At 44.0% G+C, this 18,420-nt stretch overlaps 1 protein-coding gene across 2 annotated transcripts in view; it reads right to left on the bottom strand.

The window, feature by feature from the left end:
* Positions 1–719: 719 nt before the first annotated feature.
* Positions 720–18,420, bottom strand: part of prr12a (proline rich 12a) — a 21,180-nt gene continuing 3,479 nt past the window's right edge. For both annotated transcript variants that reach the window (XM_083557053.1, XM_083557054.1), the window contains exons 3-16: positions 18,352–18,420; positions 16,554–16,715; positions 11,841–16,276; positions 11,544–11,732; positions 10,766–11,453; positions 10,176–10,672; positions 7,472–7,588; positions 7,157–7,290; positions 6,611–7,050; positions 6,364–6,483; positions 6,186–6,283; positions 5,966–6,097; positions 2,258–2,353; positions 720–2,161 (exon numbers count right to left, since the gene is read on the bottom strand). The exon at positions 18,352–18,420 is cut by the window's right edge and continues 89 nt beyond it. In XM_083557053.1, coding sequence (XP_083413179.1) covers positions 2,027–2,161; positions 2,258–2,353; positions 5,966–6,097; positions 6,186–6,283; positions 6,364–6,483; positions 6,611–7,050; positions 7,157–7,290; positions 7,472–7,588; positions 10,176–10,672; positions 10,766–11,453; positions 11,544–11,732; positions 11,841–16,276; positions 16,554–16,715; positions 18,352–18,420 — 7,313 coding nt within the window. In that variant the 3' untranslated portion in view covers positions 720–2,026. The remainder of the gene's footprint in view (positions 2,162–2,257; positions 2,354–5,965; positions 6,098–6,185; positions 6,284–6,363; positions 6,484–6,610; positions 7,051–7,156; positions 7,291–7,471; positions 7,589–10,175; positions 10,673–10,765; positions 11,454–11,543; positions 11,733–11,840; positions 16,277–16,553; positions 16,716–18,351) is intronic.

Genomic DNA, 18,420 nt, shown 5'->3' with positions numbered 1-18,420 from the left:
CAAACTCTACATGAAGTGAAATCCAAATGGCGCTGGTACGTCTCTAGACGGAGACCGATGAAATGGTCGACCTCTAATTTACAGCAATACTGAAGAATATGTCCACATTAAAATGTTTTTTGTTTGACAATGTATATTTTTCTCTCTGTCCACACTGAGGCGTTTTTTTGGAAACACGAAAACGTAGCTTTTTAAAAACGCTCTCCAAAGTCTATCAATTCATAAAAAACACCATTTTCGTGTCGCAATGTGGACTGTGAGAAATGGAGTCTCTAGAAATGATGCGGCATCTTAGGTTTTTGCTCAAGTGCAGTACTTGTGTAAGTGCAGCGTTTTCAGTAAGTGCAGCGTTTTCAGAAGTTTCAGTGTGGATGAGCAACTTTTGGGAAACTACTTTGGACGTGGACGGTTTTAGATAAAAAACACCCTTTTCAAACGTGTAGACATAGATTTTGTTTAAAAATATTTTTATAAAATAAATTCTTAATTTAAGATTTTAGGAAACCGAATAGGGAAATAGTAAGGGAGCACTACGGTTAGGTTTTTTTTCCAATACTAATCCAGACAAATTTAACTTTTGAAGTTTTTAACATACTTTTCCAAAATTCATACGAACCCTGTAGAAAAAACCTGAAAACAAATTCAATTCACCAGCTGTATAATGAAAACACATGTGGGACGAGGTCTTCGCTGCGATAATCACGAAAGCGAAACTGATATTTTTACGAGACATTATACGCTCCTTGATTTTATTCGTTTTGTCAAATACAGGAATAGTCCATGTACAGAAGAACTGTATTTTCGAGTGAAGAGCTGTACAGTATTTACACAAAGGCTTTTTTTTCTCCTCCAAAAGAAGCACAGTATTAGATTGTTCCAAAATAATACTCATAATACAGACAAAGGACAAACAGTTAAAAATGAAACAAAAAAAAACAAAAAAAGAAAAAGGATCCTATTTAAATATTACTAATACATAAAATTTTTTCCCTAGTGGGAATCGAATGCTATAATTAGCTCTTATTTTCATGTCCATCTTCTGAAGAATGCACCGAAATAATAATACGGCTTTGCGTAGCGGAAAGTTGTTTCATTTCTTTCTTATGCTCTTACAGACGAAGAAAAAAAAAAAGCGATGCCACCACGTGTGAGCGCCGACTCTTCACAAGCCTACAGGAAGACGGCTATGGATTCGACATGTTTATGTTTTCTTTTCTTTTTTTTGCCGCCTGGCATCAGTTACGAAACGAATAATGAAGCATTGCTGCTTTATATTGTATGTGCAAGCTCCTGTTAGAAATGTCTTTATATAAATAATAGAAATGCACGTATAGCTCTCTTGGATCACTTGGTAAGTGTTTACCCCCCCCAAACCCCCCCCCCCTTCCCGCGGTCAGTTTTCCGGCACAGCATTCTTCACTCGTTTTTTTGTTTTTATATATATATATATATATATATAAAGCGCAACTGTCGCACGCCTTCGACTCTTGAAAAAAAAAAAAAAAAAGGAAAAATGCAGATTAAAAGTTTGCAGTCTTAAAAAATAATCTGTGTAAAATTGTAACAGACTTCCTCCTCATGACTTCTTGAAATTCCAAACGTTTGCCGTGTTTTTTTTAATCAACGATAAAACTTTGTACAGTATCCTACTTTCAGTCATATTCGGTTTCTCGTCAAAGGTCAGTTTCATTGTGGCGAAAGGGGGGGCCAACTACTCCGTCTTTCTGCCCTTGCCCCTATCCCAAAAAATTGGCCACATCTATATATGTTCTTCTTTTTCCCTAAAAAAAAATAAAAAAAAAACCCATGCTCTCAATGAAGCTCTGATTAGTTTGCTTGCCAAAAGCTACCTGCTGAGAGGAGCCTCTATTGCCTGGTCATGTATCACAATTGTCTTAAGAAACGCCTTGAGAAAAAAACCAATAGGAGAGGACCGTGGGGGGTTAAAACAAATTCAAGAGCCTCTGCTGCATCTTCAAGGCTTGTCCTTTGTCTGTCTTTGCTGATCTTGAATGATTTCGTTAGGTCAGGCTTTGGCACTGTGGGTCATCAATTCTAAGAAGGCGTTGAAGAGTGTGTCCAGCCAGCTCTGATTGGCCATGCACTGCTGAACCACCTCCTCCTGCCCGGGATCTTCTGACGCCTGTTCTATAGTGTTGGTCTGAGAAAAAAAAGAAAAACAACAATAAATAAAGTTCCTGTGATTCCATGTTTGCGTTCGCTATCGAAATATTAGACAACGTGTGGGTGCAGTTACCTCTTTTTTGCAGATTAGGAAGGTGTGGTATTTGTAATGGTGCAAAGAATGGTAAAAGCTGTAAAGTCGACATGTCTCGGTCGGCAGCTTGATGTCCTGCGTGAGAAAAAAAAGGGGAGAATGCTATAAAAAGTCAAGTTTTAAAAACAGCTAATTGATTTTCTTGTGTCATATTACACTATGAAAACTGTTAAAGAAAAAGTGATTGTCTGTACAAAGTATGCTTTATTATTATTGTGTTTACTGAGTGTGGTCTTTTAAAAACGCTGTCTGATTGCATTAAGCCACATTAAGCGTTTTTCCCGTTAAGCGTTTTAGAATGTCCCCACAATTGTCGGGGGTTCAAGCCCCGGTATCACCAAGTTGCCACTCTTGGGCTCTTGAGCAAGGCCCTTAACCTTCTGTGCTCCAGGGGCGCCGTATCATGGCCGACCCTGCGCTCTGACCCCAGCTTCTAAGCAAGCTGGGATATGCGAAGAACAAATTTCACTGTGCTGTAATGTATATGTGACAAATAAAGGCTATTCTATTCTTCTATTCTACTTTGACACCAAGACAACTAAATTCTGTCATGGCAAGAGTAAAGGCATCGTACATGGTGACGAATGTGTACATCCTGGCAGCGTCTCAAAATATCGTCCAAAAGTTAAAATGGCGTGTGAAAATGTAAATATTTTTCAAATTTTGTCATATAGCTATTGTCAACTCGGGGACTACCTGTACCACTTCTATATTCATATCAACAAAATGCACAACCTCCTTTATTTGCACAACCATTGAAAAATTTACCTGACAACATTTTCATGAAGCTGCGCAAAATATACCCAATTACATTCACACCTTTAACCAACTTACACAACTGATTAGTGGAGGGTTAAGGGCCTTGTGCAAGGGCCCAGCTTGGTGGTGTTGGGAATTGAACTGAGGAGTCCAACATCTAAAACAGGGGTCTGCAACCACCAGGCGGTGGACTGGGGGACATAGGGCTGTGTGATCAATATTTTGTCCACGATAATATCATGATTGTTGTTTTAACGATTTGACGTAATCGAGTATATCGCGAAACCCCAACCGAAACACACCTACAGAGGGCATGCACTTACGTGACGTGATGAAGCCTAGTAGGTTAGACTCGTGCACATTTCGAGTGTGTTCTTTCACCGCATGATTCTATTAAAATGCATTTAGGATGGTCACAGAAAATGCGTATATTCATATCACTTTATAGTTAATCAGTATCACTGACATTTTTCTCCAAAAAGCTGCATGATTATGAAGTGTGATATTTATTTTATTCAACATTTAAATAAACAAGAAATCAATATTAATAGACTGTAACGCCACATTGTTTTAAACACCACACTGCCTGTTTTAGATCGATTTCCCCAACAAAAACGATTCCGAACAAAGCCACAGTACTGCTTCGCGTCTCTGAGCAATCGTTAGTGAGTCATTGTGATTGAAGTGAATAATTTAAACAGGTGATTCATTCATTCGCAATGAATCACTTATTAACAGTGACTGGCGGTTTTAATTTCACAATTAAAGGTTTTTTTATTTTTTCAATAATATCAAATATCAGTATTCAACATTTTATGTTTAAAATATCAAAACATTATTTATGCACTTGAAACTGCAGGTTAAGGCATGACATGCCGGGGTGGTTACTCAGTGGTTAAGGCTCTGTGTTTGGATTGGAAAGTCGGGGTTCAAGCCCCGACATTGCCAAGCTGTGGCCCTTGAGCAAGGCCCTTAATCCTCTGTGCACCAGAGTTCCTCATCATGGCTGCCTTTGCGCTTTGACCCCAGCTTCTGAGCAAAATTGGATATGAGAAGAAAGAATTTCACTGTGCTGTAATGTATATGTGATAAAGGCTATTTTATTCTACATGTCCCTCTGAACTGCATCAAACAGTGCAAATGCATCTAAACACCACTTCAGATGCAGCTTCTGATTGATTTTATTGATACTGGTTTCATTTACTTGTTAACAACCAAAATGTCATTATTCTAATTGACTGATAAAATGTACGTATTTGACTAGAAAGATAGAATGGTCTTATAAAGGTCAAATAAATGCCCATATAAGGTACAAATTAATTTAAACTTAATCTGTTACTGCTGTGAACTGACCACCACATAGAATATTAAGAAGGTACTACATTTTGAAGAGTCAGCACATCTTTTAATCATTATTATTAATAAAATAAAAAAAAATATGGAGATATAATTTTTTTGTCAATATCCCACACCCCTAAATGCGGGGTATTTATATTTTTTATTAATTATTATTATTATTATTATTTGCAGTGCATTTTTTGAGTGCATCAATAAATTTAACTCACACTGATTCTGCATTATTGTAAGTTACATTTTCATTATATATATATATATATATATGTGTGTGTGTGTGTGTGTGTGTGTGTGTGTGTGTGTGTGTGTGCGTGTGTGTGTGTGTGTGTATTAGGGGTCCAAAAGATCACAGTTGATCCGTGTACTCAGTTGGCACACACGTAGACCGCGAATTAATGTAATTTTTTTAACTTGCCCATTTATCTTCATTTTTAACGATCGCAGCAGAATGAACGAGTTCTTTTTCTTGCCAATATTGCTTTTTAAGTAATTTCATAACTACACAGAGCAGTCATCACAAACAGACAAATCGCATGTATTGGAGCATTTCCTTGCTGTAACTTTTCTCATAATAAACTTCTTTCAGCTTCTCCCATTAGGAGTCGCCACAGCGGACCATCATGTTTGATTTGGCACGTTTTTTTTGTTGTTTTTTTAAACGCTGGATGCCCTTCCTAACGCAACCAACCCCATTTATTCGGGCTTGGGACCGGCACTAAGGTTTGTGCAACCCTAATGGCTGGGGTTCGTTCCCTGACCAGGGATCGAACCCGGGCCGCAGCGGTGAGAGTGCCGCATCCTAACCACTAGATCACCAGGGACCCTCTGTAACTTTTCTCATAATAATTGCAAATAATTTTATAACCCCACATCGCCATTATATGTGGCTGATTATGTTTTGAAAGAGAACAATTTGCACCGGATACTGATGAGATCTTTTTTGAACTCACTGCGTTTTTGTTCCAATACTTTTGCACACCACTGTGCATGTTTGTATACGATTTGAACGTGAGTCAAAATCAGACATCGGACTGTGCTGGACCTTCCGTTTCGCAGCATGTGTTGACTTTTCGTTAAGAACAAAGACGAAGCATGGACAAGAAGACAGGGTTGGAGAGTACCTGGGCTTCGAGCACCAAATTTCTGTTCTGTTTTGTGTGGCAGAACAGTAATTGGATATTGGGTACCATAATCCATAGTGAATTATGAATGCTGATCTCTACATGATACTTGTACTATGAAGCAAACCCAGTGCCTTCATGGGAACATGGAGCTCAGTAAAAAAGGCTCTGATCAAAAGGTCAGGGGTTCAAATCCCAGCATCGTCAAGCTGCCACAGTTGGGACCCTTAAGCAAAAACCTTTACCCTCCGTGGTCTAGCGGCGCTGTAACATGGTTGATCCTGCGCTCTGACCCCAGCTTCCTAAAATCTTGGGATCTTTATTTGGCAGATGCCCTCATCCTTACATTTATCTCATTCATACAACTGAGAAGCTATGGAGTTCAAGGCCTTGCTCAGGGGCCCAGGAGTGGCTTAATGAGAAGAATTCAGGTTTGCACCACATGTCACATTACCTGTGATTTGGGGACACTCTTCTTGACCCGGTTCAGGGTTTTCCGGTTATAGCACTCCCCGCCTAGTTTGACCCTCACGGCTCCTGAGTCCAAAGGCTCTGCTGTTATCTGAGGAAAGGTGTTTAGGGCCTCCTTCAGGGGCAAGAGTGATAGAGGGAGAAAGGTTAGTGCACAGACGGGTAAATAATGTGAAAAGAATTTAGTAAAGTCATAGTGATACCTGATGTTGGGGGTTCATGTTGACTCGCTTTAGAAGCTTCCTCTTCTGCTCGCTAATAATGCTGTCGATCTTGCGCATTGGAGGCAGGTAGAGTTCATCTGGAGAAGGAGCAAAGGGTGATATTAAACTAGTTTAGACTGACACGGCAAAGCAATCTGTACTCTTAGAACCCTCGTACCCTCTGTGTCCTCCAAGGCCTGGATCATGTCTGGGTCCAGAGCGGTACTGACCAGCATCTCCACATAGCTCCGGTACATCTCGCGCATGGCTCGGGTATTAAGGCCTGCTCTGACAGAAACTGAAAGAAACACACCAGGTTACAATAACACACACACACACACACACACACACACACACACACACACACACACACACACACACACATATATATATAGGGAGAGAAGTACTAAAGTGTTGGCGCTCACTCTCATCATCGCTGGCTGAAGAATCGGACTCGGATGACGACGGCACTTCTTTCAGCCACTTCCTTCTCTTCTTCGGCGGGGGCTCGGCCTTTACTTTCGCGGGCTGCTGTTTTGCGGCCCGCTCCACCTTCCTGTCAACCCCTGTTGTCCTTTTGTCCTCCTTCTTTGCGTGTTCTGTTGCAGCTGCTCGTTTCTCCGCCTTATGGGGCGCCGGAGGTGGCGGCATTTTCTTCTCTTTGTCTTTCCTCTCTTCTCGCTCCTTCGTTTTGGTCACCCTGTCTTGCTGCTTAATGTTGTTCTTCTCTCGGGCCTCACCACACTGCTCCTTCTCTTTCGCCTTTTCCCGATCTTTCTCTTTCTCATCTCTTGCCACGCGAGGCAATGTCTGGTTGTTAGGGGGTGGGGTCATCTTTGCGACTGGGTGAGACTGTGACTGGCGTCTGTACGGTCACGGGAGAAGGATTATTGAGGTGCAATACTAAAAGTAACTGAAAAATACATACTTCTTGAAATGATGTCAGTGATATTTTAAGGAAATTGATGTACCTGAGTGTTACGGACGGCCTGTGCCAGGGTTTGCGAGAGCAAACTCTTACGTAGTCCTTCTTGTTCACATTCTCCAGGAATTTCACATAAAGTCGCTGGTACCGTTTTTTAGCGTCACCAAAGTAACCGAGATACTGGGAAGAGAATCGATCAACAAACAGCTCAAGTGAGATCAGCTATAAGGAGCATAACAGCTAATTTTACATATAATGTAAGAGTCTAATCCCGCACTCATCTAATGAACAGGTCTGATTTATTGGTTCTGACACTTTTCTCAGCTTGATCATTTAAGTCTCACATTTGGAATCGACTTACATTGCTAGTCGCACAAAACTGCCTCTGTCCATCCTTAATTTCTGGTGCAAACTTCTGAAGCAGTGCTTTCTGTACACGCCAGATGGGTGGAGGCTCTCGACCCGTCTGCAGTGCCAGCTGGTTACAGAGAGTCAAAGTCAGATCAATAGTACTCGTTAACGAACGCGACAATACACAGACATCCAACTGTCTTAGTTGCTTGATTAAAAAAATGATAATTTATACATTTCTCTTGTCAACCGCTGGCCAGAGTGAGCGTGAGAGGCTTACATGCTGACAGCGTCCCAACATATCATACAAAAAAAAAAAAAGATAATAATAATAATAAAAAATAAATATATATATATATATATATATATATATATATATATATATATATATATATATATATACTAACCCTAACCCTAACCAAAAAATTGGGCGTGCAAAATGATTCAGCCTCTTTACTTTCAGTGCAGCAAACTCTCTCCAGAAGTTCAGTGAGGATCTCTGAATGATCCAATGTTGACCTAAATGACTAATGATGATAAATAGAATCCACCTGTGTGTAATCAAGTCAAATAAATGCACCTGCACTGTGATAGTCTCAGAGGTCCGTTTAAAGCGCAGAGAGCATCATGAAGAACAAGGAACAAACCAGGCAGGTCCGAGATACTGTTGTGGAGAAGTTTAAAGCCGGATTTGGATACAAATAGATTTCCCAAGCTTTAAACATCCAAAGGAGCACTGTGCAAGCGATAATATTGAAATGGAAGGAGTATCAGACCACTGCAAATCTACCAAGACCTGGCCGTCCCTCTAAACTTTCAGCTCATACAAGGAGAAGACTTATCAGAGATGCAGCCAAGGAGCCCATGATCACTCTGGATGAACTGCAGAGATCTACAGCTGAGGTGGGAGACTCTGTCCATAGGACAACAATCAGTCGTATACTGCACAAATCTGGCCTTTATGGAAGAGTGGCAAGAAGAAAGCCATTTCTTAAAGATATCCATAAAAAGTGTCGTTTAAAGTTTGCCACAAGCCACCTGGGAGACACACCAAACATGTGGAAGAAGGTGCTCTGGTCAGATGAAACCAAAATCGAACTTTTTGGCAACAATGCTAAACGTTATGTTTGGCGTAAAAGCAACACAGCTCATCACCCTGAACACACCATCCCCACTGTCAAACATGGTGGTGGCAGCATCATGGTTTGGGCCTGCTTTTCTTCAGCAGGGACAGGGAAGATGGGTAAAATTGATGGGAAGATGGATGGAGCCAAATACAGGACCATTCTGGAAGAAAATCTGATGGGAGTCTGCAAAAGACCTGAGACTGGGACGGAGATTTGTCTTCCAACAAAACAATGATCCAAAACATAAAGCAAAATCTACAATGGAATGGTTCACAAATAAACATATCCAGGTGTTAGAATGGCCAAGTCAAAGTCCAGACCTGAATCCAATCGAGAATCTGTGGAAAGAACTGAAAAATGCTGTTCACAAATGCTCTCCATCCAACCTCACTGAGCTCGAGCTGTTTTGCAAGGAGGAATGGGCAAAAATGTCAGTCTCTTGATGTGCAAAACTGATAGAGACATACCCCAAGCGACTTACAGCTGTAATCGCAGCAAAAGGTGGCGCTACAAAGTATTAACTTAAGGGGGCTGAATAATTTTGCACGCACAATTTTTCAGTTTTTTATTTGTTAAAAAAGTTTGAAATATCCAATAAATTTCATTCCACTTCATGATTGTGTCCCACTTGTTGTTGATTCTTCACAAAAAATTACAGTTTTATATCTTTATGTTTGAAGCCTGAAATGTGGCAAAAGTTCGCAAAGTTCAAGGGAGCCGAATACTTTCGCAAGGCACTGTATATGTATATATATATATATATATATATATATATATATATATATATATATATATATATATATATATAGTGAGTTAGACAATATATACATATATACAGAAACGAGCTCGTACTGGTTCCAAACAATTCCCCGATGCCCCAGGGGCAAAACTGGTTCCAAAATCCCATGTCTCCCTCCACCACCCTATATATATACTGTATATGTAACAAGGGTGTAACATGTAACAGTACACGTATTCAAACAAACCGTTTCAATGCATAGTTTTCTATTCGGTGCACATGTGTAGAGAATGCAAGCCTTCTACGTGTGGAACTGAGTTAAAATTTGAGTTTCCTCACGGACATATTTAGTAGAACCGTTAAGTACAACAAATCTTTAGAAAAATTTTATATTAATTGTAAAGCCCAAACAAATACATATTTATGTACACATCTGTATTACACAAATGGGGTCTAATTTTTCCATTTAATTATTTATTATTATTTATTCTATTTTTATTTGTGCAATTTAACTGACTAACTAATGTAATCAATATAATAAAAAATGTATTGCATTAATTTGATTTATTCTATTTTATTTTTATATATTTTATTTAAAATGTTTAAATTGTTTTAAAAATGTAAACTGTCGATGTTCACAAACGTAAATAATATTAAACAACGTTAATAAAAAATGTTTTGCATTTCTTCTCCCAAACTGTACCGAAATTTAACTGATCCATGACTTAAAAACCCGAGGTACGTACCAAACCGTGAATTTTGTGTGTACCATAGATGGATGAATGGATGGATAGATAGATATATAAAATTGTTTTAGCAGAATGCAGTTGGTATGATGTACACTGTACCTTGAGAGTTTTGATGTCTTCTATCCGTACCACAAATTCATCTCTTTCCCTAAAGATACCCTCTCCCCCGCTTTCACTCTCGTCCTCATCGGTCTCTCCTGTAATGGCAGCTCCGCTCTGTTTCTGCGCCAGGTGCAATGGCAGGATTTGGGGCGCTGGGGGTTCTTCTGGAGATGGAGGAGCCGGAGCGGGCTGCTGAGGTCGAAGGGGACTCGGGGGTGTGGGCGTCTCCAAGGGTGGAGGAGAGGCTACGGGTGGAGGATGAGGAGGAGACAGAATAGGCAAGGAGGGGGCAGGAGGGCTGGCTGGAGGTGAAGACTGTTGAACTGGGGGTTTCTGTGGTGGAGACGGGTTGTACTCCAGGTCAGGAAGGGGTGAGGGGAGAGAGAGGGGAGGAAGAGGAGGTGGAGAGGGTGAAGACGAAGACCCAGGGGATGATGGAAAAAGGGGTGTAAGCGAATGAGGAGCTGCTGTTTGAGAAGCTTCTTTAGGTGAGTCTGCAATTAAAAAAAGAAATATTTACCTCAGTAGAGAGCCGCAAAATAGAAACAATATAACAAATGACACAATTCTGCGCCCTCTTTACATACCTCCTACTTTCGGAACACTCAGCAACTCCATTTCTGGGACCTTCTCGTCTATTCGTTTGTCTTGCTCTTCTTCCTCGTGTTCATCTTCATCTTCGTCTTTCATTTTCTCCTCCTCGATCTCTTCGCCTTGCTCATCTCTGGATAATATGGCCGATTCCATGGACTGTGTATGTGAAGAAGACTGCGTGTGCATAGGTGTTGGGGTCTGTGGGCTGAGGGAAGGTGGTGGGTGCGTTGGGGTCAGCGGTGTAGGAGGAAGTGGAGGAGGAGGTGGAGGGAGAGAAGGCGGCTGCATTGAAGGGGTGCTTAGTTGTGGCGTGTCGTATAGAGCAGAGATGGCCGAGGAGATGCTCTTTTGGAGGTCTTGGTTTTTCCCCACTGAGTCTTCTTCATCTGAAGAGAACGACGGAAGCGTTTCCAGGTTCCTCTTCAGTTCCTCATCCAAGCGCTTGCAGGGACTTGGGCATCCACCCAAAGACAGGCCTCCATCACCTTCACTGTCTCCATAACCAGATGATGTTGCAGGTGCCGGCGGAGGAGGTGGTTGAGGAGATATAGGATGTATTCCTCCACTTTTTCCCGGAGATGAATCGTCGTTCCCGGAGCTGCTTCCTGGCCTTTTCCCGGATTTTAGGAAATCCAAAAAAGAAGCCACGAAACCAGTCTTCTCAGAATCTTTCTCTTCCATCTGAAAAACACCAAAATACACAAATTAAAGACGTGTAAACTAAGACTCATGGGTAAAAAAAAAAAAAAAAAAAAAATGCCTTTCTCTCACATCTTGTGTCTTGGCTTTGTTCTTGTCGATAGGTCTGTTCATATCGGGCACTCCCGGTGTCCCTGGACTCAGACCCAAGGAAGGGGCAGAGCCCACAGAACCATCTGAGAGGGCTGGGTCAGTACCAGACAAAGAATCCGTGCGCAAGAGGGCGTCAGAAGATGACATGGTACCAATAGGAAGTTTGATCTATAAAACATAAGATTAGACATTCACCAGATGTACACATATTAATATTCCTTGTCATTAAATAAGTACTTAAAGGGTACATGGGGTAAATCCTCCTTCCCAACTTGCCTTGATAGGTTTGATTGGCTCTTGGTGCTGTTGCTGCTGTTGTGGCTGGTGATGCATTTGCTGTTGCTGCATGTGATACATCTGACTCTGATCTTTATTGTCCATCATCGATTCGTCTCGTCTCCCTCGGCCTCTGCCCCTGCCTCGACCTCTACCTCTCTCAGGAATATACCCCGTTCCGCATTCTCCCATCATGGCCCTGGAATGGTGGGGCTCTGGCAAAGGGCGTATGCGTGGGCGGCCACGAGGCCTCGGGGGACCTTCGCGTTTAGGCTTGGTGGGCTTCCTGCCTCTCTTTTTGGGTCCTTCATGGGGAAGTAACTGTGGAGGTGGACCAAGAGAGGGATAACCAAAATCCAAGTTGTCCATTAGGGGGCTCATCGTTCCACTGCCAGATTTCCGACAGCTGGAAACAAGGTCAGGAATCAGGTCAGGAAGTCTTCGGCTGTTTAGTCGAATGTCAGCTGGAACGTCAGCCTTATCTTCATCATCCTCAAACTCATACTCCTGTGCATAGCTCTTTTTGGGAAGAGAATTAGGATCAGGTCTTTCCTTTAAAAGGTGAAAAGAACTGGACTTCAGAAGCTTTTTGGGACGAGATGAGCAGAAAATTGGAGATGTAAGTCCTCCAGATCCGGAGCCAGAACCTCCGGAACTCACCATCTTGGCACCAGATCCTTCCCCAACATTCGCTCCACTTGCCATTACAAGACTTGCAGGCTGAGACTGTATCAGTCCAAGTTGTTCTGTATTGACTGTTGATGGAAGTTCATGTGTCTTCAAGGAGTCGAGGTCAAGGTGCATGGTTCCATTATCGGATTCTGCAAGATCATGGCAGTACTGCCCATAATCTTGATCTCCTGGGTGGCCGAGCATGTCGTAGCTTGCGCCTGAATCATCTCCTCCACCTTCTGCAGTTGATTTGATGCCCTCCATACCTTCTTGACATGTCTGGGATTGAGAAACTCCATCTTGTACCTGCCCTGTTCCACCAGAGCAGCTTGACTTGTACTCCTCTGGGCAGAACATGTCCTCCATGCCAGGAAAGAACGAGCGCTCTTCGTCTGGAAGTAGAGAGTCCGGGAAACAGATCGATGTTAACGGGACAAACCTCTGGTTCTGATGGGACTGGTTTTGATTCATATTTGACTTCACTGCTGAGCCCCTCGAATCGAAGTGATGGTCTCCTTGATGCTGCTGGTCAAGCTGATTGGGAGGAAGCTGAGAGGAGTGAGACTGCTCTTGTTGCTGCACTGTAGCTGAAGCGGACTGAGAAGCGAGGTGGTGATGGCTCGGTTGGGTTTGATGCTGAGGGTGAGCATGGTGGTGGGAGTTCTGGTGTTGGGCTTGAGTTTGTTGCTGTGATTGGTGGTGGTGATGGGAAAGGTGATGCCCATGAGAAGGAGCAGACAAGCCCAAATCAGGCTCAGAAAGATATGACTGCAACTCAGAAGGATGATGTTGAGAAGGATGGTGAGATGAAAGTCTCGGCTGATCCTGCGATCTGTGTCTCTCAACACTTGCTCCAGTTCCAGCTCCAGAATTTCCTCTTCCTCCTTCGTTTACAGCCCGATCATCAACCATGCCTCCTTCCTGACTTGAGGTTCGAGAGAGGGAGCGCTCCAGCATGTCCAGAGAAGACACTGTAGTGGATTTTGAATGGTTCTGGTCCTGCTGCTGAGAACTATGGCTATAGTGGCTGGCAGCTTCCAGAGCTTGGGTCTGGAGTTGAATCTGGAGTTGAGATGCTTGAGGCTGGGAATGGGTTTCTGCCGTTGTTACTCCACCTGCTGCTTCCATTAACGTTTGTTGGCTTGCAGTGTGTTGCTGTTGCTGGGTGTCAATTTTGTTGCGAGTCGTGTGGGAGAGAACCGACTGTAACAAATGCGGAGGATGGCGGGACTGGTCAGTTGGAGACTCCATCAACGTTTGTGATTGTGTCTGATGCTGCTGCTGTTGCTGCTGTTGGTGTTGTTGCTGATGAGATTGGTGATGCCCCGATTGCTGTTGGTGGTGGTGCTGCTGCAGGTCGGGTGTCTTGCGTATGTAGGCCATATCGGCCGACTCTTGAGGCTTCTTCTGAAGATCCATATGCGGATGGGAGTGCAAGTGAGAATGTGTTGGTGTGTGCGGAGTGTGTTGATGGTGAGAAGAAGGGTGTTGTGCGATAGAATGCTGGGAATAAGGATCACCCCGGCCGTAATGGACCACAGAGCCCATTGAATCGTGGTGATGATGCGAATGCGTTGGATCTGGGTTCCCTCGTCCTCCTCCATCTGTGATAGATCTGCTGTTCTTCTGTTGTTGATGTTTGTGTTGTTGTTGTTGTTGTTGATGTTGCGTTTGGTGCTGATGCTGCTGCTGCTTTTTCAAAGACATTTCCAACTGACTGTCCAGACCTGCTCCATTCCCTGTTCCTGACACTGCAGCATTCGATGTAGCGCTGTGAGTTCGAATAACACTTTGAAGATGATACCGTTCCTCTGAGCTCTTGCCCATCTCGTAGGACAAACCCTTGCCTCCGTCTTGGGTTGGAAGGACTGGTTGTTGTTGTTGTGTCGACTGTGAAGAATGATGGGTTTGAGGGGGATGATGATGGGGGGGTGCTTGAGGAGTAGGACTTTGCGCCTGAAGTAAATGCTGAATTAGGAAATCATCGTCATCGTCGTCTTGTTGCGGTCGAGACTCGGTCACGCCGAGCAGGCTCGTATCAGACTTGGTTTTGGGAGGTGCGGAGGGATGGTACGACTGCGACCGAGGTCCTCTGGTGTCTGGGTAGCCTTGCGGGGAGGGTAAGAAAGATGGGGAAAGAACAGACGACAGGTATTTGTTGGATCCTGTTCCAACAGGTGACTGGGCAGGTCGTGATGGAGCAGGAGAATGCAGACCTGGGCGAATTATTCCAGAGTTGCCAGATGGAGATGGGCTTGAATCGGGGATATGGTAAGACCCTCCACTACTGGCAACATTACTTCCACCTCCAGTACTCGTGCTTCCTCCATTGCTGCTTCCGCCAGCTGTTCCTCCTGAACGTACAAGCGCAGGAGAGTGTCCTGAGGCGCCATATCCCATGGAAGGGCTTCCAGCTCCTCCTAACGATGGAGGCAGTGAGCCATAACCTGAATCTGTCCCGTACACTGATTCTGCAGAAAACGACTGGCTTCCCAGATTCCCGTATCCTTTAGCTACTCCGGAAGTCCTAGCTGAAGGGAGATCATGTGGAGTTTGTGGGGAACTGAACCCTGCATATGACTGAGATAAGTGTGATGGGGGCTGGCTGGGAGAGAACGATTGTGGCTGCTGTTGGGGTGGGGTCTGGCCTGTCATATTATTCGAAGACTTGGCTGGTGCTACTGGAGAGCCATAGCCTGAGAGACACGCTTTCGGAAGGCTCTGTTGAGAGGAGTTGGTACTCGGAGCAGGTTGGGAATGTGTTTGCGAAGGAGGCACGGACTGGGTCGGAGGCTGCTGCCGAGAGGACGCGGATGCAGACGTAGAGCTTGGAATAGAGTTTGACTGGCGCGCACTGGCAGACGCAGAGGAGGAAGAAGACGACGACGAGGATGATGAAGCAGAGGAAGCAGAAGGTGGCGTATGGGGAGTTCTGGAGGACGATCCGGAGCCGGAGGAAGAGTAGCCGCTACTGGAACTGCTTTTCGCCGCCTTTCCAGGCCCGCCAGTAGATGACGATGAGGAGGACCCATAAGATGGCTGTATAATGGGTCGGTACTGCTCAGTCCTGGGGGAAGGCTTGTGGTCGGAGGAGGGGCTGTGTTCTCCTAACGGACTGCACGAGAGACCAGCGTGACGTGGATGAGGGGCCTGCTGATACCCAGACACGCCGCAGCTGAGGTAATGCTGAAGGGGATGAGGTGTAGAAGAGGGAGCTTGTGCTGGTGAGGGACGCTGGTAGTGCTTAATGACGCTGTCTTGTCGTGGTATGGTCCGCTCTTGCGATGCCGGCTGAGGTGGAGCTGGAGCAGGCGAGAACACTGATGCACTGTACAACTGTGAGGACTGGTCCTGAAGCTGCGAGGACAGCAGGTTAAACTGGTGGGACTGCAGATGGCGCGCAGAAGCCGAAGCTGCCGAGGATGCCTGAGCGGAAGTCACACCGCTACCGCCACTAGGATCATGGCTCCCACGGTAGGCTGCAGCAGCACCCTGAGATGACAACAAGCGATCGAAGCCCAGACTTGACTGCGAGGGTGTCTTAATGTGCAGCAGAGGATCGTGCGGAGACAGCAGGCCGTTTGAGGTGGGGCTGAATGTAGGAGTGTCCTGTAATGAGAGCGAGGGGGTCACCCCAGGGAAAGAGCGTCCGGAGAATGAAGCTGGGTGCTGGTAGGCTGATAAGGCAGATGATGATGGGAATGATCCAGAACCAGAAAGAGCACCAGAGATGAAAAGCTCTGCAGGGGCAGGTGTATGCATTGCTAAAAAAGAAAAAAGAAAAAAAAAAAAAAACACAAAATAAATTGAGTATTAAATAAACAAACAAATCAACAAAAAAGAATTCCAGTCCTGGTGAGCACTAAATAATCAAAGCGTGGAACCGCAGCATATCCAGAAGGGATATGGTCATTTGTATGCCTTCAAAGTTGTTGCTATGGTAACCATGCGCTAGCCTCTGTGTCTAAACGTTCAGTAACATGTGCATTATTTATATCTGTACGCTTGAACTTGGCACTCGTCGATCGTGTCAGAACTTACCGGTCTGCCAGGATGGAGTGCGAAACTGCGAGAGAAGAGAAGAAGCAGAAGGTGGTGGCTGTGGTCCTCTGGACTCCAGAGCTGAGATCAAGTTCATGACAGAAGGATCTGGGCCCGAAGGACTCGCATGGTGAAGCCCGGCGTCAAAAAGCCCTGATAGGCCTAGGGAATGGGATGGAAAGTTCAGATGCAGATACTTTGCATATAAATGCTAGACGTATAACTGAAAATTTGAGAACATCACTGTTGCTGTCAGTAAATGGATGAGTCACAAAAAAAAAAAGTAAGATTTTTATGCTTGTCACATGCACTTTTAAAGCATAGGGTTAGCAATGATACAGCACCCCAGAAACACAGAGCATTAAGCACTATGCTCAAGGGCCCCACCAGCTTGGTGGTGCTGGGATTTGAACTCATGACCTTCTGATCAGCAACACAAAGCTTTAACCACTGAGCTATTACCTCCCACAAATAACAGGAAAAAAAGCCAATGCAACAACAAAAAGAGCTTGCACATGGCACTGTAAAACTGTAGTCTCACAAACCCATAACTATCCGTTCAGGCAACACGTGTATAATATAACAAGGTTCCTCTGAAGGTTCCTGACTAAATAGTACTCATCACACAACACATCACCACTTCTGCTTGCACATGGCAGCCCTATTCCGCTCCTTCTTCAGCCTCTGGCACTACCATTGCTATATCGTATTATCAAATTATTTTTATTATTGTTTTTATTTTATTACTATTCATCTTGCGCTTCCCCTGTAATATTTGTAATGTTTATTATCACGTATCTTATTTTTTTAATTACATTGTTATATTGTATTGGTCTCTATTAATTATATTTACTCTTGCTTACATAAACATCTCAGCTACCGTCAAAAGTAAAACAAAACTCTTATTTGATGTGTAATTTCCACTTAAAAGAATTAGTAAGCGGGAGAAAATGCACACACACCCAAAAAAACAAAGCAACAGAAATTTCATTTTTAGTCAGCAGTCTAAGATGTTCGTTTATTTAGATGTTTGGAGGTGGCACTAGATTTTGGATTAGAAGGTTGTGAGCTAAAATCCCAGCACCACCACCTTAACCTTCAACTGCTCATCGGGAAGTCACTCAGGATGAGGGCGTCTGCCAAATGGCATAAATGTAAATGTGAACGTCGGTAGATGTTAATAATAATAAGAAAAAAACGATAACACCTGTGGCCCAGAGTCGGAAGTGGTAGACAAGTGGTTAAGTTGTCGGTCTTTGGCACGGACGGTCATAAGTTCAAATCCCAGCCCCACCATCAAGCTCCCACTGCTAGGTCCTTGACCCTCACCAGCTCAGGATAAGGGTCTCTGCCAAATGTCGTAAATATTTCATGGCTGAATGTCCACTGACATGTGCCAATATACGTGAATAAAAAAACTTTTGGACTTTTGATCAGAAGGTCGTGAGTTCAAATCCCAGCACCACCAAGCTGCAACATTGAGCAAAGTACCTTAATCCTCAACTGCTCAGTGGTATGAGGGGATCGTTGTAAGTTGCTCTGGATAAAGGATGCCATGAATCTGTCGCTGAAACTCAAACGGCGGTGCTCTTGTAACCTAGAAAACCATTGTGTGTCGCAACTAGTCTTCTTTCCCAGATCATTATCCTTTTTAATACACCAGTTCACCCCCGAGACATTAATCAGATTCTCCACCTCATGTCCTGCCGCCACCCTCACCACACCTGGCCACCAAGAGTAACCCTGTTCTCCAAGGGTACTTACGATGCTCGACAAGTATTAATGCAATGTCACTCACCCAAGCTCCTTCCGGCTGCGCCCCACGCCCCGCCCTGTCCAGAGCTGCCGGGGTGGTGATTGGTTGCAT

Source organism: Silurus aristotelis, assembly GCF_946808225.1.
Source record: "Silurus aristotelis genome assembly, chromosome: 12".
NCBI classification, from domain to species: Eukaryota; Metazoa; Chordata; class Actinopteri; order Siluriformes; family Siluridae; genus Silurus; species Silurus aristotelis.
The sequence above is the reverse complement of the archived record's forward strand: the minus strand, read 5'-3'. Positions and strand labels throughout refer to the sequence as shown.